The sequence below is a fragment of the Thunnus thynnus genome, chromosome 21 (genome assembly GCF_963924715.1).
Source record: "Thunnus thynnus chromosome 21, fThuThy2.1, whole genome shotgun sequence".
In the NCBI taxonomy this organism is placed as follows: Eukaryota; Metazoa; Chordata; class Actinopteri; order Scombriformes; family Scombridae; genus Thunnus; species Thunnus thynnus.
The window spans coordinates 2,582,851-2,609,389 of record NC_089537.1 but is presented as its reverse complement, the minus strand read 5'-3'; the positions used below and the strand labels follow the sequence as shown (position 1 = coordinate 2,609,389).

The window sequence follows — 26,539 nt, the reverse complement described above, 5'->3', positions numbered from 1 at the left end:
AAGTAAAAGTTTTCAGGAGCTTTAATAAGCAGCAGTGGAACATATCAGGTCTCTTTAGTTTATGCTGCGGCTCTATATGAGTTTGACTAAATTTAGACCCGACCACAGGTGTATTCAGTCAATCAACTCCATGACATCATCACTTCCTCACAGAAAAGGAAATAGAGACCAGTCTGACACATCATGGACATACTGGTCTGCGAGAGCTCAGTTAAAGTGGTTTAAAGGTCCATAAAGTCCGGTAAAAATGTTGTTTTATGGTGTCATATCAACTACATTTATGTCAATTTAAGACATAATGTAGTTTGTTTCGGTTTAGTTTTTTATGGTGTTTCAGGAAAGTTTTGAGTGTTATCCTGCTTTAAGTTCTCAGTGTTCAGCAGCCTCATTGTCTCCATGTCATTAAGGAAAATACCAGACTTCTATTTATTCATGTGGAGAGTTTTTCATGAGTCTAAATGTCGCTGAGGAGAGTTTCTTTAGTTTGGAGGCAGAAATGTGTCAGACGCAGTTTAACTTTTCATAATGAGAAACCAAAAGGGAATAAAAAGCTGCTTAACCTTTTCTGGACTGTCTGAGATCTTTTTATATCCTCAACAAAAACACTTTCTAACTCATTTTGAAGATTTTAATTCATGATGTTTCCAGTGGAGTTCTTAAACAGTCATGTTACAGGTTTAATATCCTGCGGTCTGAAAATGTTGCTTTCAGTTGAATATTTATGGTTAAATGTGATTTTTTTTTTAAATCTCTTATTTTGTAATATCTGATCTGAATGCTGTTTATTTACATCACAGCTTCTCTACCTTAGTGAGAGACATTTATAAGACTCTTTAAGTTTGTTAGATTTGAAATATCTTATAATTTTCATTCATTTGGAGTTCTTGAAAAAAGAAAAACTAGTTTTTTATTAACAAGGGAGTTTTGATTTGTGTTTCCTGTCTCTCTCTCTCTCTTTATACACTTTTAACTATAAATAATATAAAACTCAATCAAATAAGGGCAAGAACTTTCACTGAATTCAATTAATACTTTTCATATGGTTCATATGTATATTTAAGCACAACCCACAGCTGCCGTGTAGCAGAGCATCGCATCATTTGAAGCGTGTTAATTGGGGTCAAACTGAACACATCAGAAGATACGGTTGCTGCTTCTCTACGTAGTTAATGAGAGGAGATGTTGGGTAAAGGACAGCGGTGTATCCTGACCAGATGACCAGCTGCTGTCCAAGGAGGGAAAACAATGTGTGCGTACGTACATGTTTATCAATGCCGGCGCCGCGGCTCTAAGGATGACAGTGAAACATCTCAACTACTGGACCAGACATTAATGGTAAAAATAAAGAAGCAACTCAACCCCATCAAATATATACTGGTGCTCTAACTGGTAGCAGACATTCATGATGAATCCTCTTCTGACTTTTTATCTTTTCATCTCGAGCCGCCATGAGGTTCATATTTGTTGCACCATTACATCTGGTTCATGTTCCCTTCAGGATGAATCATAATAACTTTAACTTTAAAACAATCACTATATAAACGTGTAATTATAAACATATCAGAACATTTTAAGTGTTTATTAATGCATTTGTCAACAATTAGAACACCCCATATGAAGACATATTTTATATTATTATAACTGTGTTTTACTATATTGTCATTATATATTATATATTGTATTGATCTCACAGTTATAGTTGCTGACAAACACATTAATCAACACTTATCTGATTATAACCACATTATAGTGTTTTATAAACCATTTATTAACTGTTTATATACTATTATAAATGTTAAACAGAAGGTTAAACTTTCAGTAAAGTTTTACCAATAACTTCTGATATTTCATCTAGCGCCATCATCATCATCACCAATACACTGGTGTATAACATACCTGATGACATACCATCATCCACTGCTGTACTAGTGTTTGTGCTAATGTTAGCATCCTAACATGCTAATCTAAGCTAGTGAACATGACACATGTGAGGGTGTTAGTGGTCTTATGTTAGCATTTAGCTCAAAATGCTCTTTACATTCTAACATCTTGTGGTGTTTATTTGGGTTTTTATGTCATGTATTGGTTCTGGTTTCTACTGTTATGGTTCTAAAAGGTGTTTCACAGAACTACATATGCAGCCTGCTGCTCAATCCTGTTATTTGAATGTGTTTCTTTAGACTCTGATTGTCATTGTTGTTCATGGCAAGGTTGAACATCCTGTCGTGTGAATGTTGTTTACTTGAAGTATTTCCCAGCGCTGGTTTCAGCGGAGCTCCTCGCCGCTCTACATACATTTCAAAAGAGAAGAGCTGCCTGACAACTGCTCTCGGCTGTTGTAAAATGCCTGTGAAGTGAGTCCTCGAGTGGCTCATTACTTAGCTATGTCTGCTGGTATGGGAAGAAGTCGTGTTGGCTTTGAGTCAGACACTTGTTGGTGTTTCTCGAGAACAGTGCAGAGTGCTAAGTCATGTTCATCTCACCAGCTGTGTCCAAATGATTTATAGCTGGAGGATAATGTGACGCTACAGAAATAGAGCCTGAAGAGGCGTCGGGGACGGCGTCTCAGTGGGAAGAGGAAGCCCGCCGTGGACTGGAGACGTGGGTTTGAGATCAGCTCTGGATCTGTCCGTCAGTCTAACGGTCGATCAATAATTCTCACTCCAGAGAAACTTGAGAGATAACACTGAACTCACTTTCTCTCTGCTCCTCTGTCCTTCTTCTTTTTGTTTTTCTCTGTCTTCACTCACCTGCCTTCTCTTAATCTGTCCTTATGTCCTTTTTCTCTTTATCTGTCTCCCTTTAAAAGCTCCTTTTTATTTTAATTCCACATATTTACATTAAACAATAACAACAAGCTGAATTTAAAAGGCACTCAGTGCAACAGCAAACCTTTTTCTGGTGTTAAAGCCATTATATAATAAATTAGAAAATGACATGGTGCATTTGTGGAACACATTATGATGTACCTGTTATAATTAAACATACTAATAGCTTAGTTGCAACATTTGGAACGACAACACTGGATGTTGTGAATTGTTCTGAGGGTTTGTTTTACGGTGATGCTGTAACTATAATAATAATTGGATCGGCTGATGACAGATGGATAGTTCATGCTTTAAAGCAGCTATAATAAGTATCTCAATAATAACACAGTCAGAGCTGTCAGTGTGTGATGTGTTGATTGTGTCTCGTAGTGATGAACCTACAGAGAATTATCAGTGACTCTGCAGCTCCTCTCGACTTTACGGAGCTTTATAGTGAGTTTCAGCTCATTGTTTATCTGTCCGGCTGCAACTTTACTGTTCTGTTTCACTCTCAGCGTCTCATAGCGACGTTTTCACTACCTGCTCAGCACCAAACAGACACAGTTAGCTGTAGACTAGCTGGTGAACATAGTGGAGCATTTAGCAGCTAAAGAGCCAGATATTTCCCTCAGGAGTTGGTAGAGAGTAAAAACAGAGCTAAAAGAGAGTGAATATTGGACTTACATTCACCAGGTGGACAGAAACACGACTCCACATGAATGATAATGTTGCTCCGTAACTGCTGGATGTGGAAATAAAGCAACTGTTTGCTAACATGTTAGCCACAACTACTCTATAAGCTGATAATATGACAGAAGTCATGTTTAGAGACTATTCTGCTGAAAACAAGTGGACAAAAAAACATCATTTCAAGCAGCTTTAACCAGATTGAAACTACAAAGGATCAAGAATAGAACCCTGAGGAACCCCACAAGTAATTATTGACATTATCAATGTGATGATCATGTTGTAACTGCTGGATGTGGAAATAAGCAACTGTTTGCTAACAAGTTCAACATATCAACTTAAAAGCTGATGATGTGTCAGAGTTGTTCACTACTTGTTTCTGCTGAAAACAAGTGGACAAAAAAATCAGCTGTGCTAACTTCAGCATGCTAACATTTACTAATTAGCACTAAACACTAATGTCGTTGGTTTTGCAGGTATTTGATCCTAAACCAAAGTAAATATTTTGACCTGATGATGGTGTTAGATGAAATTTCAGAAGGTGAACAAGGTTATTACAGTTCAGCCTGAAGTTGAGACAATCCATCCGACAGTTGTTGAGACATTTCATTTAAAACTACAAATGTCAACTTCATAGTGGCGCTAGAAGAAAAGTCCGATCCATCCAATAGTTAAGATCATTTAATCTGGACGTTGCCATCCAGCAGTTTGTCCTGGTTACACTCAACAATCCACCTGCCGGATGTTAATTATTATCACTGGAATAACGTTTTATAAACAATTAAAAAACAAAATGAATGCAATTTAAAAGCCTGACGGATGTCACCTCCAGAGATGCTTGTTGTCCTTGTTGTGTGTGTTAAAGTGTGAGTAAACAGTGCGGCTGCAGGTGAGGTGATACTGAGGTAAATTATGGAGTCAGCATGAAAGATTAAACAAGACAAGAGTTGACCCCGGAGACGAAGGAGGAAGTGGTCTCAAAGAAATGAATATTTATCGACAAGTAGCTTTATTGACACAGAATGAGTTGACACTGTTGACACGTGGGAGCAGATGGACACTGCTCTGTGTGTGTGTGTGTGTGTGTGTGTGTGTGTGTGTGTGTGTGTGTGTGTGATTTGATCGATATGGTCTCATGCCTGACTGAGCATGGTGACGACTGGAGAGACAAACAAACAGAAAGAAAGAGAGAGAGAGAAATAAAAACAGACTGTAGTCATGTTTCCATCCAAAGATGGAAATTATTCTCCTTCACTCGGTACTCTGGACAGACGTCACCTCACAGAGCATTTATTTATCTTTTAGTTCCAGGTGGTTAAAAGACGGCGTGATCGAGGGATCAGCTCATTTTCAAACCTACAGTTTGTTTGTTCTGGTCTGAATCAGTGGATCAGCTGATAAACTTGATGTTTTCTTCTTGGTTCGTTTTTTTCACACTCAGATCGGACTATGATTCACTCTCCAGGTAGCTGCTATCCCAGCATGCAAAGCACATCTGGCTACAGGAGCCGTTAACCCTAAACCGAAACACAAGGAGTCCAATTCAACTGCACTAAAAAGGTCTGAAACCCCCTTCCTGGTGGCCTCTTCCTGGTCCCAAACAAAATCTTGAGCGGTTTGTTTGCGGCGGGAACACGATCTGACCTCGATGCTACCCGACTACAAGGCGGTCTCAGCTCCCGGAGCCTTGTGTGGATGAGTGAAATCATCAGTAGCTGGTAACCAACCGGAGAATAGTCCAACCTGGACTAACACGATGAAGAACATTGAATTTTGCCCAAAGGATCTTCTTCAGGTTCTTGCTCTAGGTTTGAAAACGCCTTTCGGCCCCATTTACACCTGGTATCTGGATAACGACAGCTGATCAACAGTGTGATCGCATCAGTCAGGAAGATTTTGCTTACTCTCACTTATTTATTCTTTTTTTTTCATCTTCAAATGTAATCAGCACTTTAAAGAGTACTCTATGCATGCTGGGTAGTTTTTCCACAGGTCTGCTCCGGACTGACACATCTAACCTGAACACCTGATTCACTTCTTTCATCTTCATCTCTTCATCTTCTTTGAGTCAAAGTGGCCTTATGATATTATTAGACCCTGAAAAAAAATAACTTTACAATGGGGTCTAATCGCTGCAGTCACTTAAAATATCTCTTTATCTTTTTCACCAGTATTGTAAAATCACTTTCAGTTAGTCTCTACTGATTGAAATGTCATTTTTTTCAAAGCTTCAGCAGCAAAAATAAACTTCCATCCGCTGTCATTGTATTAGACTGGAGGCAGAAATCTGAAATAATTCAAAAAAGTCATAAGATAAAAGCAAAATTATCTGCACATCTGGATACCACCAGTGAAAAACGAGGAAATATATAACTTGAGTCAATACAGATTTGATGCCTCTTATGGTTTTAAATTTCTGAATTAAAGCATCTAAATATTCAAAATCAGGCAGTAAATCAGATTTCTTCTTCCTGAATTCCAGAGCAGTGCCGCCTCGTTCTCTCCTTTCCTAATTTGTCCTTTTGTTACCCATGATTCAGTGCGTCCGTCAACACGGATGACATGCACGGGGGTCATGATCAAGATGGTCGACATAATCCTGTCTGAGGGAGTTGGACGTAGGCAGGAAGAGAAGGTCAGAGTGTCGGCTCTGATGTGGTTTTCCCCTCCAGTCGGTTTGTTCACATAAAGCTGTTTACTGAGAGTTTATTTGTGTACAGCGCAGGTGTCCTTTGTGTTTAGACGTCGTGCTGTCGGCCATTTATTAGAAGAAAAGATGCTACTTGAAAGAAAGTCTTCAGAAACTGTGTGTGTGTGTGTCGAGCAGCAGATCATATTTCCTTGGTATTGTATTTTAATTGATGTTCCTTAATACCAGCCCTCCTTGTTCTTCAGCCTACACCTCTGTGTTTCTACTGGTGACATGACCTAATTGTACCCTGAGGGATCAATAAAGTTCATTTTATCTTCCCAGTGTGGGTTGATCCTATAACTGCGTGTTAGCTGGTGGATGAGTTTTAATTTGATCCAGCTTATTCATCCTCCTCTGCCTTTCTGTCACCAAATAATTAACAAGACTCGGCTCATGTCCCTCAAGAAGCACAGAAATGTAAAGTTTTATAGAAAAACACAAACTGAAAAATGTTTTGTGTCTTTCCTGGCTTTGGAAAGTAGTACTGGCAGCAGTGGAAGTAGTAGTACAAGTAAAAGCAGCTGCAGTGGTAAAACAAGAAGAAGTCCAATTGAATTGCTATTAAAGTCTCATCAAGCTACTGTTGTTTGTCAATAAACCAGGACGGAAGAATGTTGTAGGGGTAACCCTAACCCCCCAACCCTAACCCTAACCCTAACCCTAACCCCCCAACCCTAACCCTAACCCTAACCCTAACCCCCAACCCTAACCCTAACCCTAACCCCTAACCCTACCCTAACCCTAACCCCCCAACCCTAACCCTAACCAGCCAGCTACTTCCAGTTTAGCCCTCCGCCTAACTTAAATGGGGATGAAACAATTCAATCGTGCGGCTCTTTTAGGCTTTCGTAAAGTGATCGGACTGAATGACTCAAATTCTGACAGTGAGACGAGTCATGTCGCGGGGGTTGTGATGCTCAAAAAAATGTATCCGCTGATTTATGGACGTCTCTTTCACAATGTAAGTCTATGCAAAAAAGTCTTTTTGGGCCCAATAGCATCACGTGACGTTGTAATTACCGCTATGTCAAATTGGCTTCACAGCCTGGTGCTGTTCCTGGGGGCTTGGCCTACGTGCACACCCTCTGATGACGAAATTTACATCACGCAAACCCTCATGGACTCGCAGACGCAGAAACTATAATTTCAGTTTAACAAGTATTGTGTGTGTTTCAAAGCTTGATATATCTTATTCCTCCGTTGTTGTTCAGAAACTATTAAAAACACATCAGTGAGTCACATCGCTGCTCTGAGTGACATGTTCCTTCATCATGAAGAGTTTGGTCACGTTAGTTTGTTTAGAAACGGCTCCAAAGACTAATAACAGCATCATGTTTTCAGTCCCAGGAGAGTAGTTCTGTGTAAGGCAGACGCTACTGAGCATGTGCTAAACTAAACCAGTTTACTGTAGCAGTAAAAGTAAAACATCTATGTATATGTTGGCAAAGATGAAACTTTCCTGCTGGGATATCACTAAAGCTCCTTTTCCTTCAGTGCTTTAGTGCTGAGGAAAAAACAAGAGGACTGTAAGTGCTTTAGACCTGCCTGTTATCAACACACACACACACACACACACACACACACACACACACACACTTATCTCCCTGTGGACCAGCATTTAGGTGGTGGAAGCCTCTTTTGTGTCTTTGGCTGAACACTGGACAGATGTCACATTCACAGCCTCCAGGAGAGCTCATAACTCAAACTAAATACACCCAGTACACACACACACACACACACACACACACACACACACATACTCAGACGGAGCGACGAACACACACATGTGCACTCACAAAATCAACCCCCATTTTGAAAAATGTTTTCAATATTGGAGTTGAGTTATTGATCAGTGCAGCTTTTAACATAATGTTTTAACCATTTATAACAGAGGAGGGGGTTGCTGAGAGCTTTATGGCACACGCACACACACACACACACACACTTAAAATCACACACACACATACACAGTCTCAGTTGGAGGTGCACCAACATGGCGGCTACCAGCAGCAGAGGAAACCAGGCTTGCGAACACAAACACACACAGAGTAGGAAATGCATCAGTACAAGCAGAACTGAATGCTACACTAATTTGTCTGTTTGCATGTCTGTCCATCCTCTGTTGCTCTTTCTGAGGTTTTTCCATTTTTTTTTAGGGAGTTTTTCCCTTATTCTAATCGAGGGTCTAAGGACGGAGGGTGTCGGATTGCTGTACAGACTGTAAAGCCCCCTGAGGCGAATTTGTGATTTGTGATATTGCTCTATACAAATAAAATTGACATCGACATGCTACCACCAGCAGTGAATGCTAGGCTAATGGAATGATGAATATCAGCTATATGACGCAGTGTATTCCAGGAAAATCAACCCCCTCGGCAGCTATTTACTCAGAGTCGGGTCAAGCCATATTTCTCTCTAACTGCTCTGATGACAGCAGAGTCTCTCCGAGAGGAAGCTGGGTCAATGATGATTAAAGCCATAGCTCCACCTTTTGAATTTGGTCTTGTATTTTCTTGTCACATTACGGGGCAGATAAAGGTTTGAGTTGTTTTTCCGGCGTTAATGGGAAAAACAGTTTCTTGCCATTGTTGGAATTTATCATTGAAAACGGCAGGTATGTGAGCCAGAGGTTGAAAAGGGATTTGAGTTTGGCGGAAGCCTGAAAATTAGCTTGTTAGCGATGAAAACACAAGAGTCTGCAAGTCAGAATCTAACAGTGTTGAAACTGAATTTTAGTTTTACTTAAAGGACACACATTCAGCTCTATATTTATATTCTGGGGCTCTACTGGAATATCTTTGCATGATTTCCAGTTAAAAACTCCTTATTTATCTTCTACTGGTCCTTTATGCAGCCCCTCAGTTCAGCCTCTGTCTGAAACAGGCCGTTTTAGCTCCTGTCTCTTTAAGGCCCCGCCTCCTGATGAGCCCACTCTGTTCTGATTGGTCAGCTTTCAGGAAGCTTCCTCCGGCTCTGGAGGCTACGTAAACAAACTATAGTAGCAGGATTTCACTTCTTTTTCTCCTTCTTTACTCCAAATGTCAACTTCTCAAATCCATCTGTACATGTTGGAGCTGAATCACATCTGAAATATGAGACAACGTGAACAAAACACGGAAAAACCAAAACCACAACAACCGAGGCTATAGAGCAGATGGCTGTTTATGAGCATGTGCGACAAGTCGACGTCAGCTCGTCGACAAAGTAGAAAAACCATCACAAATGAAGCGTTCAGAGCAGGTTGAGGCCCTGACTTTTGACTTGCAGGCAGCATTTCTACATACGTTCACCTCAAGTTTTGGAACTTGACCATCAGAACAGGATATAAATAACAGAAAAGTGTGTTTAGTAGCCACAGTACTGAGATGGAGACAACTCAGAGACAGAACCATCGGATCAGCAGACCTATCTGCCCAACCAGGCAACAGCTAACTTATGGTAAAACAAAACATTATTTCTTTAATGATGAACTTTATTTAGTTTTATTCTAAGATTTAGTTACTTAGAATAAAATGACAGCCTGACCGACACAGAGTCAGTCCTACCTGCTACACTGAGCCAGTTGTTGGCAACAAACATCAGCATTGATGTTTCTGCTAAATCTCGGATACATTCAGTGTTTATTGGCTGTTGTTGCTGTAATTACCTTGAACTTGACACGGTCTGTGCTGACACACTGATTTTTAATTAAAAGTAGACCACCAGAACCCGAGATAACCTCTCCTCCATCAAGACCTTTCAGCAGGACATGAAATTTGTGTGAGGACACTACATGGGTCTATCTCTGCAGGTTTTACAGGTATTTATGTAACCACAATGAAACACAGAGCAAATAAAGTTTGAATATACACTTTTTCATCTCTTCAGTACCTGGAAGGGGGTGAAGAGGAGGCTGAGGAAAACCTCCAAGCTAACAGACGATCCAGGTTTCAACCCTCACTGGTTCTTAAGCTTTGGGTAACGACCAAAACAATGAGATCACAGATTTCAAGCAGCCAAAATAAGTTTGCATGGCGGGGAAGCTGAAGCTCAGGCTGAGAAACAGGGTGAGGAGCTCAGAGCAGATTGCAGCTCCTTCATGTTCAAAAGCAGCCAGTTCAGGCGGTTCAGGCATCTGATCAGGACGCCTCCTGGACGCCTCCCTGTGGAGGCTTTCCGGATGAGACCCACAACACATTGTAGGTATTATAAATCCCATCTGGCCCGGGAGCGACTTGGGACCCCCAGGAAGAGCTGAAGGACAGGAATGGAGAGAAGGACGTCTGGGAAAAAGGATAAAGAATCCTCGGAGAAGTTAACAGCCCAGACGTCACATTTCAGTCTGTTTCCTCTAACTAATTTTGTCAAAATAAAGTTTCCCAAATCCCAGAAGACTCCTCCAGGTTTTTTAAGGTGCTTCTCCTTTCTCTCTGGCTCAAGTACTGTAACAGAGATCCACCTAAAATCCTACTTTACTGTATACATGAGGGAGCATCTTAAAAGGACAGAAAAGTCTTTGAGGATTTTGGAAACGTCTTCAAAAACATTTTTTGGTGCTGTTTATTTTTTAAAATGGAAACTATTGGCTTAAATATTTCTGTGACTGGAATAAACTCATTAATTTGAGTCTCAAATGTAATAAAATGTTTAAATGACAGGTACGAACTCCTAAATCACATTAAAGGAGGATAAATAAACCATGTGGGACTGGTTGGATGCTGTCCTGGTGAATCAGTCTTCCTCTCAGCAGCAGGACCAGGAGAGTCAGTCTGCTGCCCTCTGGGTCCCTCCGGCTCCCTAACTGCCTCGTGTCACTTCCTCCCAGCACAAAAACCACTTCCTCCCCCAGTGACCTCACGGGTCACATGCCGCATGCCAACGAGCTCCCTGTAACAAGAGCCCCTAACGACGGTCCGCTAATTAGCATCCTTAATGAGGCAGCCCGTCGGGCCGGCTGTCATTCCACATCGTTGTTGCGTGCTTGGCGTGTGGTTGGCATGTTGCAGGCATGTCAGCAGAATACTGACGGGGGGGGGGCTGCGGCGATGACGGGTCACGTGGCGATATGACTGCACGCACATATTTTATAGGTCACATCTTTTTTGCTGCTCACATTTCCCCTCTTTTCACACATGGCAAAATATTTACTGACACTGTTAAGATTATTTAACATCTTGCATTTTCAACACTTTTTTTTTGTCCAGGCAGTTTCAGACTAATTAAAGGCTTTACAGCTGGACCTGGTCGTGATTGGCTCCACTCACTAAAGACTGAGTGAAACTCATCCAATCAGTGATTTTCTACTCAGCAGGTTTACCAGTTTATTCATTTAGTTTCAGGTTTGAACTGAAATATATTTATCTGCAGAACATCATGAAAGCATTCTGACTCTGAGATGGAGGGGATTTAAAAATGGTGGAAAACTACAAGACTCATAAACAAACTAATCCAACGAATGAAGCACATCAGTTAAAGTTCATACAAACAGCTGTCAGGTACGGGGAAGCAGGGGCGGACCCGAACGCAGAGTTGACGAAAACCTCCTTCAAGAATAGAACTAACACACAAAACAAATGATCCGACAAAGACTGAACAAAAAAACCAGGACTTAAATAGTAACTGAACTAACGAGAAGATGAGGTGCAGGTGGGGAGACGGGTGGAGAACTCAGGAGAAGGGAGTGAACGGACGGAGCCGATTGGCTGGTGAGGGGAGGAAACACAGGGAAACCAGGAAACCAAAAAACACACTACACTATAATCCACCGGTAACCCAAAAGAACACAAAAAGTCCAAAAACCAAACAAAGTCCAGGCAGGATGTGACAACAACAACACACAACATCAGCATGACCTACAATACCAACACCAAACGCCTCTCTCAGTACCCAGAATGCCAAGTTCAAACTAACACTAATGACCCCACAGAGGTTTATTAAATACTTGTGACTCCCCACCAGTCAGTCAGACCTGATGTTATAAAAATGATACACTGAATGATTACACTGTGTATGAGTGTTACTATTTTACATGGATCATGATGAATTGATCCTGTCTCGTACTGAAACATCAGCAGACTCATCAGCTGAAGGTTAAAGGAAGTTCAGCATTTTAATTGTAAAGAGGAAAATGTAGAAATTAAAATTGGTTGGAGACAGGGTGAGAGGGTGAGACGTGTCATGTGGGGGTCAGTTGGACATGAGAACTGAAAACAGACATAACTTTATCTATGAGTCTGTATTTTGATAGATTAAGAAAAGAACTGTAATAAAACCTTGTTATAAGTGTTCCTGTGAAACGCTCCTTCTTGTACGGTTTCTATTGTTTTAATGGTCATTAAGAAGAAATTAACAAATGAGAGACAAAAATGTTCTTCAATAATATAAACTAAACCCAGAAGTCTTCAAACACTGGATTCACCTGCTCAGCTGGGATCTGCTGATTAAACTTCAGCACACCTGTTATGTTCAAACACCACACAGCCTCTGCTTTCATTCATATACACTATGTTATATTTTCGTGCCATCTGTACATAAAAGAAGCCACAACTCCAACTGTTCAATAAAAACATGAAGGAATCTGACAACAAATATTAGATTTCTACGGAGCCCTCGAAGCCTCCAAAGATATTTTTTTTAATTAATTTGTGCACACAAGATATTAGATCGTCTTGTTCACAGAAGTTATTATCCTGCAGGCAAAACATATTCATCTTGTTCACACAAAGATTTTTAAACCAACAAATTGTTTCAGGACTTAGCTTGATAGCTAACGATCAAATCTTCAAAACACACAAACACACATTCAAAACCTGAACAGATCATCTTGTCTACAAAACTTAAAAACTACATTTGGTGATGCAATAAAAGCTCATGTCCTCTGCTGGAATACTGTAATAAATGTCTTACTTTACATTATTATTATTATTATTATTGTTGTTGTTGTTATTGTTATTATTATTATTGTTATCATGGTGGATCGTTGGGGTAACCTGGAGCACCTGAAGGCTCCTGTGTGTTTCCAGGTTATTTCAGCCTGGCTGCAGCTCTCTCCCTCTCTCTCTCTCTCTCTCTTTCTCTCTCTGTCTCTCTCTCTCTCTCTTCCCCACAGGCGCCTTTTTGATTTGGTTATGTTGCTTTAGCTATTTGTTTTTTGCTTTCATGCACCGCTGTACAACACCCACACACACACACACACACACACACACACACACATCTTCCTCTCATGCACATTACACTACTGATTACACTGACATCCACACCCCTTATTATAAATATTAAGTTAATTTGTTTAATTTGATTTAATAGATTATCTTTTGTTAACTCTTCAACATGGTGCATTTCCTCTTTGTTGTACCCACTTGGGCCAAGTCATAAGTAGTACTAGTAGTAGTAGTAGTACTAGTAGTACTAATAGTACTAGTAGTAGTAGTGTAATTTTAAGTAGTATTTTGTTGCATGATAATACACAGACATACAGCGTAGAATTATACTGATCTTCCTCTCTTGTCGCCTAATTTATTTATTTATTGATTTGTTTATTAATTTTCTCATTTGCTGACATGTTAAACGTAGACTTGATATGTGAGTCTGAGTACAGACAAGAACGCAGATCGAGACTTTTATCATATTATATGTAAATGACATTATATACGTCTGCACGTGTTGTGTGTAATATCACATCATTACATCCTGTCACACAACAAGAAGAAGAAGACTGTCTGAAGTCTTTCTTTCAGCCTCCTGAACCTTTTTCTTAGATTATTCATGTAAATGAGTTTAATTATAACCTTTCAAACCTGCCTTTATATCTGAAACCTTTAAACACTTCATGTCAGCTGATAAATCAAATGAACCTGTGCAGAAACACTCATCATCCTCAGCATCACTTTCTACGCTTCCATCTCAGACATTTGTTTGCACTTTAACCCCGCCCCCTCGGGCTAGCGGCGTTCCCAGCCTCACACGGGCAGATGCAGTCACGGCGCAGCGGAGCAGATGCTGCCAGACTGCTTAGCCAGCCACGCCAACACGCCGTCTCCTGAGGCCGCCGACGCCATGATGCAGCGAAATGCAGGAATATACCTGGAGTGAGCGCTCCGCCGCTGTCAGACACACACACACACACACACACACAGATTCTGTCTCAGTGTTTAAAGAGTTCAGATCATTTTCATAACGGAAAGGTTTGTCTGTCACGGTGATGATTTCAGTGTTTTGACTCTCAGGTATTGATCAGGTGATTGACGACCAGCAGAAACAGCAGAATAACCACCGTACTTCACTCTACGGGTGCACAGTGTCTGATTTTGATGTTATATTACCACTGCATTGCTCTTCAGCCATCGATTTGTTTTAGCTTCCTCCTTACTGTACAGTCCAATGTCCTTCATTATGCAGAACTTTACAGCTTAATAAAATTTAAATGGGTGAGTTATAAAAAAATTCCCCCCCCGTACAGTTGTCATGAAAGAGGAAATTAGCTACAGAGACCAAAACCGTTGTTTGTACCAGGCTGTAAACATGTTTATTTCTGCTGTAAAGTTGGACATTTTAACATGGGGGTCTATGGGGATTGACTCGCTTTTGGAGCCTCAAGTGGTCGTTCAAGGAACTGCACTTTTTGGCTTCATTTTACAGCCCCGGAGGTTGACGCTTGGTTCAGTCACACTGTCTGTCAGAAGTGAAACACAGGCGACTTCAACTGGACCGGTGTTCATATGGGACGGGAGCACGACTAACTATTGATTCATTGAATTAAAATGACCTATATTGGGATATGAGGTTTTGGTCATATCGCCCAGCCCTAGTGTTAGCTAAGTTAAGATTTATGCATCGATATATATTAAAACCAGTTGTATCTTGCTAATATCTGAGCTGTTTCGATTGAAGAGTAAAAAAGGTCATATAGAATATAGTCGACATGTCTGAACTGACATTTTACATTTTACAGAAAAAAAACTCAAATTACAAAACCAATAATAACTAAATGACCAAATAACAACATACAACAGCATAATGTGATATTTCCTTCTCCACATATTTCTCCTGGTATAGAGAAAGAAATAAAACAAAGTCACACCTGAACTCATAAATGATTATCAGTCCAATTTATTTTACCTTTTAGCCGCTAAAACTGTTATTTTTGGACATTATGTTACAGCTCGTGATGCTAACAGTAACGGCGCTACAGATGTTTCCTAGCGACCGATTTACACATCACTGAAGTGTTTACTAGATAAAAATGCAACCTGACTTCACTAGTTTGAAACTAGTTAAGAACTGACAGACTTAGTGATGGATTTACGATCAGCTGGTGCGACACAGTCCTTGTTTCAGCTGGATGTTTTGTTGCTACTAGCGACCTCTACTGGCACATTTCCACAGCAGTTTAACTGACATCCAGACTTTTTATGTTACCAGGCAAAAAAAAAAAAAAACAACAAAAAAACTGACAGACATCTTTGATCTACTCCCCTAGATGCTCTTGTTGAAGCCTTATCTGTAGGCGATGTCATCTTCGTGTGCCAGAGACTGAAAAATGGTCTCGAAAAAATGGCGATGAGCAAGAATGACATCTGGTTGGTTGAGGCGAAATAACAAACCCCAAAGTCAAAGTCACATTGAATAATGAAGAGAAACACGGCGATTTAGTCTGATTTTGTGCTTGTGAAGCTACATCTGCAGCTCAGTGAGATGATCCTTCAACACAACGCGATATAAACAACAACAGTTTGCTGCTTTTACCTTGAACCTATTGCTCCCGTATCAAACTACACTTGGCTAGTAAAGTGCCAGTGATTCTGTCTGCTGCAGCTGGTTCTATGAGTCTCTGTATGTCAGTGTGTATGTCAGAGTGGGTTAGCTCAGTGACCTTTGCCCTCAGGCCGGGCAAATCAGCATCATGCGTGAGCAGAGCAGCTTCAGCACAGGAAGCAAACAACACTGTGATCAACATCACTGTCATCACTGCTCGCTCTCATCTTTCTCTCTCTGGTCCTCCAGCAGCTTCTCTCTCTCTCTCTCTTTCTCTCTCTCTCTCTCTCTCTCTGTCTCTCTCTCTCTCGGCTGAAAACTCTCGACACTGTTGACTCACTTTGTTTCTCTGCAGAGCGACAGGAAATCCTCCACAAATCTCAAAACCAGCATGGCACACGTCCACGTCACTAAGACCTGATCCGCACTGAAGATCTGACAGAAACGGACCCTGAACTATTGTTTTTGTGGAGGGTTGATGAATGAAAATGGACACAAGCAGTACGTGCGTCCATTTTCATCCTTCAGCTCAGTTCAGCCTCTGTCTGAAACAGGACGTGTTAGCTCCTGTCTCTTTAAGGCCCGCCTTCTCTGTTCTGATTGGTCAACTTCAGGAGGCTACGTAAACAAACTGCAGTAGCAGGATTTCACTTCTTTTTATTGTTCTTTACTCCAAATGTCAACTTGTTCAACAACAACAACAACATGTTCGAGCTGAATCAGATCTGAAATATGACTACAGTAACAAAGACTACAGAACAGACGGCTGTTTCTGGGCATGTGCGAACAATCTGACATCATAACGAGGAGGAAGAAGAGGCAAACGGAGCGTTCAGAGCAGGCTGAAGCCCTGACTTTTGACTTCCAGGGAACATACATACGTTCACCTCAAGTTATTAACATCCGACATCATAACAGTATAAAAATGACAGAAAATCACAAAAAGTAGAATATGTCCCCTTTAAAGTTTTTGAAGAAATTAGAGGATGGTTTTAGCTCCACCATGAAGACACTGCTCAGGTTGAACTGAACTCTTCTGTCTGCTGCCTCCGACCTCACAGCTCTTCTTCTTCTACACGTCTTTTTTCAGCCTCTTGTCTTCTTCACCTTCATCCCTGTCAGTCGCTCTCTTTTCAACGTCCACCTCCATCTTTTCACAACTTCCTATCCTACTGTTTTTTTTTTGTCCTATCTCCTCTCTCTTGCTCTGTTATCCTTAATTTCTGTCCTTATCTTTTGCTCCTCATTTACTCTGCCTCTTACATCATCATTAACTCCTTTTAACCCCCCATTATTTCTATCTTTCTTTTTCCTCTCCTCATCATCCATTCTTCCAGCTCGTACCTTTGTTTCTTTTACTCACTTTGTCTCTTTGTTCCTCTGTCTTTTAATTTACTTTAGATAGAGGGAATAAAGGAAATTAAAGAGATAGAAAGAGGAGGAGAAGCTCTTTCTAGCCTTTAATCCCTCTTTTTCCTTTTCTTTTATTCCCTCTATCCAATCAATGCTTTACGTCTCTGTCCTGTTTTCAGTCACATTGCATTTTTGTTTCCACTATTTTCTTATTTTTCTCTCCATTCCTATCTGTTCACATCCCATTATTTTCCTCTTCTAATGCCCTTGATCCATCTTCCCGTCCTTCTGTTTTTCTTTTTCCCTCCTGCTCTCCCTCCTGTCTCTTCTAATACCCCTCTGTCCATCTCCTCTCTCATTTATCTTCCTCTCTCTCTCTCTCTATCTGTATCCTCTCTTCTTTTTTCCTCTTTCGCCCTGACCTCCTTTCTGCTTCACCTCTCCTGAACCTTCCTTCCTCCGTCTCCGTCGTCCTCTTCCTCTCTCCTGACTCTCCCTGCCTGTAGCCTTTGTTTTCTTCACGGAGCTACGTGTCAGTTAGCGTCCTGACTTTGCTCTCCGTTAGCCTGCTAGCCATGTGACTGCATCTTTAGATAGGTTTCACATGGCGTGGTCAGCTAGCTTCAGGCTAACTCAGGTCCTGAAGGCGCCGCTACTTTTGAGCTGGATGACTTCTGTTGTCCCCCGACGGGACCTTATTTCAGAAAAAATGATGTTTGTTAATTTATATCACTACACAAAGTTCCCTGTTTTAAAAAACTTAAGTGTAAAAATAGTAAAGTAGCATCTAGTTTTGGGTGAAAATGCTCACATCATGGCCGTCACTGTGGCACGTTTCACCTCGTATCTCACCTGATGTGTTTTATCCAGCGACTCCTCGTCCTTTCGTTAGCCGAGAAGCAAAAGAACGAGTAAGACCTGTTCGTGCTCATGTGACGACATGCTGGTACAAAAACACACGGACATCGTGTTAACGTTAGCTTCATTAGCTCTAGGTAGCTCGTGGAGAGAGGAAGTTATGACGTCACTTACACGACTTTTGGGTGTGAAGTCTTTCTAATTATGTATTTTCACAGCCTTCTACTTCAGCAGTTTTACCTTCTTTACTTGCAAAATTATCATTAACATCATATATATAATTCACAGCACAATTCAAAGAGGGTCAAAAAATTATTTGTCTCTTGCCGTTGATTATCGTACATATTTTTTCTGAAATAAGGTCCCGTGGTGGTCCAGAGGAAGGGGAGGGACTTCACCTCTGTGTAGCAAAACCCCAGGAACAGCGCCGGGCTGTGAAGCCAATTTGACACAGTGGTCAAACCGTGTAATTACAACGTCACATGACACTATTGGGCCCATAGACTTACACTGCGAAAGAGAGTTCCTTAAAAAAAAATTTTGAGCATCACAAACCCCAAGAAATGACTCATCTCACCATCAGGAATTGATCCGTTCAGTCCGATCACATTTCGAAAGTCTAAAAGAGCCGCACAATTGAATTGTTTTATCCCCATTCAAGTTAACTGGAGGGCTAAACCGGAAGTAGCCAACTCAGCTGGTGAAAGTCGCTAGTGCGCTAGTGCGCTCGCTCTATGGGCCCAATGATCCCGGAAGATCCGGGTAATTTTATACCTCGTTGAACTTTTTTGGCTTCATGCGCCACTGAGCAACTTTCATAGGAATGAACGGGGCCCCGCTTCCGACGCTGTATCCAGTTCTCTTCAAACATCCATGCTGTGCAGCTGTGTCACTCAGAGTCTGTCAGCGTCCTGCTCTCAGTGTGGACAATCAGCACAGATACTGGACACTTGATACCAGCGGAAAGATTCAAACACACCATGAAACACGCTCACACAGCAGCAGCAGCACGACGCTCCGACAAGACGAAACATTTCACTCACTTTATTTACAGGACTTTATCTGGATCACTACATATCTTAGCCAGGTTGTGATACTCAGAAATACCATCTTTATGCATGAGCAGTTTTTATGAAAAAAAAAAAACAGTTTTGTGGAAATAAAACTGAACTTTTAGCCTGTATGTCCGCAGGTTTTCAACACAAGGAAAATATGTGTATAAGAGTGGATAGATCCTACATTTCCCAGGATGCAACTCAATAGAGTATTTCAGAAGACCCACCTGATGACATCACTATGATGTCATCGGGGTTTTTTTTTTACATCACACTTGTCAAAGCTCCTCCAGACACAGAGGAATCACAGTTTGAGTCGTACTCAACATGACTAGAAAACTGATATTATTGTGTGAAATTTGGGTTGATAACAGTCAGTCGCCTCCGTCTGACAGATGAAGGTCGTCTGCATGAATGTGGAAGTTATTCAGTTTCTAAACACGAGTCTGAAATGAATTATGACGCAGGTTTTCAGCTTCTGTTCGTCCTCCACAGTCTGGAAGTGAAAGTTAGCAAAGTTAGCTGTCAGGAATAACTTGCTAGTTTATGAATTAATTAATCAAACTCCACGATTTCTTGCATTTTAATCAGAATAAATAATTAAGATAATTTAAGAAAATAATAAAATCTGAAACTTATGATATTGTAAAAGTTGAATTGTTGCTGGGAAACATCCTGTAGCACCTCGCTATATAGAAGGAGGAGTAGCAGCTCATCACCTGCCTCCTGTAGACACATCACCTGGTCGAACACATGAAGATTTAAATGCTAACTCGTTAAGTTTAATAAACATGAATGACAAGCAGTTCAGGTAAAAATAACAACACAACAGTCATGTGTTTCTTCATTCATTCCTGACCATTACAGTCATCATACTGGCAGCCAGCAGCTCCTCTCTTACTGCTTTTTTAACCGATCAGATCATCATTCAGACAAAAAAAAGCTTTGGTGTTTTGTCTTCACCTGCTCAGACTAAGGTCAACCAATAAAGCCATCACTGCCTCCGCAGCAGCTCTACCTCTGAGAAAAATATTTGCACAACTAAACACTCAACCTGCTGTTTATTTGATCTCCGTCTCCCAAACGAAGCCCAATCTGTTTCCAACTTTATTCTGTTTACTCTTTCTAACAGCTCCAAACTGTTTGGAAAAAAAAAACGCTCCACTCGCGTGCTTCTCTGAGACGAAACAGAAGCCTGGATGTTGTTGGTGGTTATTAAAGGTTATGAGGGACAAGCCGCCATACTGGATGAGTGACAGGAAACCAAAGAGACAGTGATGTTTTGGCCTCTTCCTCTCTGACAAAGCAAAAGCTTTTCACGCTTGTGTTTCTTCACCCTTAGCGATAATCTTCACCTCGGGATACACAGAGAGAGAGAGAGCTCATGGAAATGTATTTTCACTGGTGTATTCACACTTGTATTTATTAACCCCAGGCTTACTGTAAGCGCTGGGATAACTGGGGGTTTTTATTCCAGGCTGATGGGTGATGGTAGTGTTAAAAAACCCTGAGGAAAGGTTTAGTTTGGTGGTGGTTGAGACTGCAAACTGACTCTAATGGGCTTCATGACATCAGGGCCTGTATTTATCAAACTGATAAGAGTTAAATTTTGGACTCAAGTGAAAAAATCCTTCATTTTTACCCACAAATTTAAGAATAAAAACTATTTTTCATACCTGTTTTGGTGCATTCTGCTGGTTCATGGTACTGTCAACTCCTTGTTTAGTCTATAAAATGTCTTACAATAAGCACGAAAACAACAAAAACAAGTTTCATAGCCTTCAGAGTCGCTTTTGAAACTTTTTAATACCAGAAACGACCTCAGTCATGTTCTCCTGTCCTCTGATTTCCTGACAAAACAGCTCATAAGCACAAAAACAATTCATCAGCCGTCTCTAAAATCCTTTGAATCATCCAACAAACTCCAACCTGAACCACGAGGCCGGTTCAGCTTAAACACATCCACCTCCACCTCCACCGGTTTCCCCCAGAATCCTTTCCTGTTCTGTAAAACAGAGAGTTGACTCACCCTGCGTCGCTGCTGTTCCCACAGATTAAGGCATCCTTGGCTCCCTCCACCTTGTAGAAGTTATCTGGAAGAAAAAAAAAAGAAAACACTTTAGATTCCAGTTTGGGATTCATCCACACAGGTGTTTTCACTCATTCTGCCTGATTGAGGTGATTCATCAGACGTTGTGACCTCAAACTGGACGTCAAACGACTACCGATCCGGCAGAAATTTACTTAAAAATTCCTCCACCATCATCATCGCAACACCAAATAAGGGAAAATGTTTTTAGAGATGTTTGGAGCGGTGAAGCAGAACCTTTTCTTACATGTCAGTGTATGTTTTTGTGCTCAGCTCCGAGTCTGTTCCAGCAGGATCAATAAACTCATCAAACTCTTGTGTTTTGGCCGCTTAGACGCCGTCTGAGCAGGAGGCCATAAAACCAAAAAACCATTAGAGGAGCAGCGGCTTGCTGAGCATTTATTCAACACTTCAATCTGACAACAAGCCATTTCCAAGTACATTAATACACTTTAACATCATCACATCGGCTCTACTTCACGCACTCCTCCTCCGCCCCAAAACACACTCAGGAGCAGCAAGTTCAAAAGCTTTTAATGCACGTCTGCGGGAAGAAAAACAAGAGCCTCTTTAACTTTTGCTGTGGTTTGAGGAAACTGTATTTATTCCTGAGGATGGTAATAAATGTATTCAACCAGCAGCGCTCCACAGAGTAGGACTGGTCGGGCAGGTTTCAGTGTTCTGCTGAAGGATCCAAACTACTTTGTACGCTTTCATTTGCACTTCTGAAGCACTTTGTAACCCTGGATTTGAAAAGCGTTACTGTATATAATTAAATACTTCACTTATAGACATTTTACTTTGAAGAATCAAACAAGACTTTATGAAAAATTGGGGTTCCTGGTGGAAATAGAACAACAGAATAAAACAAAACAAGTTGCAGAGAAAACTCACCAGCTAAAGTATAGCTAGCTAGCCAGCTAGCTACTAGCATTAGCAGCAATATTTCAAACCCAAATCCATTTTTTTCCTGCAGCATGGCAGAAATCTGTGGATTCACTCAAGTAAATTTACATGTTTCTCACAAAGTCTGCACTGCATAAATGTCAGAGTGCTCCTGGCTCTCTGTAAGTTTTTTAAGTGGCTGTATAGTCCCTCAGACATGCTTGTTGGATGCTGGAAAAGCCCATTAACCCCCCGTACACCCCCCCCCCTCCACCCCCGCAACTCTCCAATGCCAGATAAGTGGGGGGCTGCTTCCTGACATTCACACACACTTCATGCAGTGATTGGACATGAAGAAGAAAGAAGTCAGGCTCCTTTTTCATGTGAACAGAGTGCAACAATATGGCTGACTGTCTTCAAATATACATCAGTATCCCCGAATTTATATGACATCATATCTCCTCCGTGCCCCTCCCCTCTCTGTCACAGTCGGCTTTCACTTGAGTGACACCGTTATTAACAACTATGAACACATTTGATTTTCGACGTGGTTTGACACTAAGAACTAGTTCTGAGCGACCTTTCATCAAGCTTTATACTTGTCTGCAGCTAAAAAGGACGTATCATGCACGTTTCCAGCTCTATATTTATATTCTGGGGCTCTACTGGAATATCTTTGCATGATTTCCAGTTAAAATCTCCTTATTTATCTTCTACTGGTCCTTTATGCAGCCCCTCAGTTCAGCCTCTGTCTGAAACAGGCCGTTTTAGCTCCTGTCTCTTTAAGGCCCGCCTCCTGATGAGCCCACTCTGTTCTGATTGGTCAGCTTTCAGGAAGCTTCCTCCGGCTCCGGAGGCTACGTAAACAATTCTTTTTCTCCTACTTTACTCAAAATATAAACTTCAGTACATCTGTAGGCTTCATGGCTGCATGAGTCTGATCCGAAATATGAGAGTGGACGATGAGAAAAACACATTGAAAACCCTTAGCAACCACCTTAGCAACAAATACTACAGAACAGACGACCATATGTGGGTTTACATGAACAATCTGACATCAGTTCGATGGAATAGAGGTACCTTTACAAACAAACAGAGCAGGTTGGAGCCCTGATTTTTGACTTGCAGGCTTTGAACATGTTTAACATCTGACATCATAACAGGATATTAATAACAGAAAATCACAAAAAGCCTGATACGTCCCCTTTAAGTAAGTTTTGAGTCTGATACTGTACATAGTAAATGTTGTGACAGAAGCTCACAGCCTAAAACTAAAACTCAGATATTGCAAACATCAGCGTGATGAACAACATCAGAAATGTTTTCATTATTTTATTGTGCAAAGCTTTTCCTCTGTGACTTACATAACAGACGGGTGATCTCTGTATCACACGCTTTTCACAGAAACAGTGACCTTAAATGCTGGCTTGACATTTTCATCCATTTGCCTTACGGGAACAACAAGTCAGGATACTCATCTTTAATTCAACACATAATTCTGACCACATGCATTTAACTCCAGTCATTATGAGCGATTACACAGCATTGCAACAGAAAACCAATAAAATGGACATTAAATGTTCTTATTTCAACATTTCAAAGTCACACAAAGAACACAACACTTCTTCTTCTGTCCTTTATCGTGGTAGCAAAACACCTACAAAGTTTCCCCCCCTTCTGACAAATAAAACAGGTTGTGTGGTGCTTCTGTTCGGCTCTGACCGCATCTGACCGCCGCTGCACCAAAGGCACTTAAGCTTTTTAGGGAGCGCAGCAATTCATTTGTTTATCGAGTGCATCTGGGAGAGAGACTGCTTCGCTTCATCCCGTCTCGCCGACAAAAACTTCTCGAGTCTGGAGTGCTTTTGTTACGCAGCGCTGAGGCATTTTCTCCCCAGACAAAGCAGATAGGAACAGTTTACTTTAAGTCATTACCTGAAGTTCATCACTCAGGTTTCCCCCCCCCCCCCCCCAACACACACACACACACAACATGAATGCACATTAGCCCGCGGACTGACATTCAATAAAGGGTTTTTTTTTTCTAAGCGACCCCCCATCTGAGAAGATTTTACGGAGCTGCAGAAACTTGGAACATTGTCTCTACAGGATATCGATAGAGTGGCCTTAATTTCATTTCTTTTCAAACTGGAGAACAGCAAATTACTCTGACAAGACTAAATACTCCTCCCATCCTCCCCTCCAGCATCCTCACCTGCAGGAAGGACACCGAAGTGATAAATTTACACGAGGTAAGAACAAGATACACTGGGACACCGTTAATGTGACAAGAAGATATTAATCAATGATTCGTTTATTGTCAAAAACGCCTTTAATTTCATCCATTAAAGGGCTCATACTGAGGAGAAGGTGGATAAAGCCAACAATAGAATGAAAATGACTCCTGAACTTCAATGGAACTAATGTAACGGCACAAATTAAATTAAAATGTAGGCGTTATCTGGTTTATTGGCTTTCGTACCGTGACTGTTGAGCTTCCTTTATTTACAGCTTACACAGGAAAGCTTTAACGGCGGCTCGCATGACAGTTTCATCGACTGGACGACTTTATAAATCAGGTAAAGATGAAATTATTATACCTCTCTACAGCTGTTATTAGAGCTGAATCTGTATATTTGAGAGGTAAGAAAGTTCATTCTCAAACTTGGACATAAAGCACACGTACAAGCCTTTTTCCCAAAGCTTTTCACAGCTTTTGAAATATATATTTTGAGTATTTATACATCAAAATCTCTTCCCTCCTCCCAATTATTTAATTATTACAGAATGCTGCTGATTCTAAAGGAGACAAAAGTCCAGGTGGACTCGCAAAAACAATCTGAGACAAAAAGCCTGAGTGTCATCATAGACAAGGATGCAAACTGTAGTAAACACACTGACGTCATCATTAAGACAACAGTTTACCACCTGAGACATACTGCAAAAGTCACATCTTTCTCTTCCTGATGTAAAGAATTGATTCGTACAATCGTCTTTTAACTCACCAATAAAAATCTGACTTCAGTTTATGCAAAACGCAGCGAAACAAGTTTTATTATTATTAGCATCTTTACACTGGCTTCCTGTCTCTTTTTTGAATTTTAAAATGTTTTACTAGTTTAGTCGACTGTCTCTCATTGAAGATCATTGAACACTGAAGCATTAAATGTACCAACAGCACAGAGAAAAGCAGAGTTTTCTAATTATGGACCAAAACTGTGGAGCAACCCCACATATATCATAAATATCTGACATGAAACTTATGTAAATTCCTTCGAGAAACATCTTCAGAATCACCTTTTTAATCTTGCTTTTAAGTAACCTCAGCACTTATTGAATCTTACTAAAAGTTTACTTGTTTCTTTTAATCTTATGTGAGATTTTACTCCTATTAAACCCTTCTGTACTGTATTTTAATGCTTCAGTCTTTCAAACATTTTGAGCTTTACATGTACGTATGAAAGGTGTAATTTTACTGAGATTTTTGTTTCTAACTTTAAAAACACTTAAAGGAGAACTTAGATAGAACCAAATTTCAGCAGGCTAAGCAGAGCTGCAGTCTGCATGTAAACATTGTGATGATAAACTGATTTAATTGGAGGATACATTCAGTTTCTGCTTCCTGTATAAAACTGTTGTCGGCCGGTAATATCAGCTCCGTCTGCTGCTCCCCCAAGAGGGAAATGGATTGTACATGTTGTCTGTTGATATTAATTTATTGAACCCTCCACCAAGACTCGCCAGGGAAACGACTGCTGCTGTCAGACGACTCTGACCAGACAGAGCAAACACGGCATGATGGGAAATGTTGACCACGGAGAACACCCACCATTGATCTCCCACCGAGGGCTTGAGCTCAGATCAGCCGAACGGGACGAGCCGAGCCTCCGATGCGGTTTAGCGCGGCACGGCTCTCAGGTTTCACGGCAGCTTTTAGAGGTCGATACGGGAGCCTGCGGGGGGACATTTGTTTGATGTGATGTATGCCAAAGCAAACTGGAAACGAATAAATAGAAGGTACATTAGCGACAGGCAGCATGTCCAGACAAAACCCATTACTGTAGGCTCAAATATGCCTTTATTTTGGGAGGTTTCACTCTATCACGGCAGTAAAGGCTCAATAGAAACACTGCTGTGGTCAAAGCAGCTCTACTCTTCTTCTTCTCTTATTCAGACACTATTTTTCCTGAGTGCTACAGCGAAACGTTGTCACTTTAAATAATTACACATGTTTTTTGGATAATGAGGGAGTCTGTTTATCTCAGTGTGTGTTTTTAAGGCAGCATCTCTGGAACATAAATCCACCTGCTACTGCTGCTGCTGACCTCAGTAGTGGAAGTAAAAAAAATAAAGTTTTGCTTGATAAATTTGAGTTTTTGTT

The 26,539-nt window shown here is 40.9% G+C and overlaps 1 protein-coding gene across 1 annotated transcript in view; it reads right to left on the bottom strand.

Moving 5' to 3' along the window:
* Positions 1-26,539, bottom strand: part of LOC137172973 (sodium channel protein type 3 subunit alpha-like) — a 243,866-nt gene that overhangs the window by 126,870 nt on the left and 90,457 nt on the right. Inside the window, exon 9 of the mRNA XM_067577634.1 lies at positions 21,214-21,277. Within this exon, the coding sequence (XP_067433735.1) occupies positions 21,214-21,277 (64 nt within the window). The remainder of the gene's footprint in view (positions 1-21,213; positions 21,278-26,539) is intronic.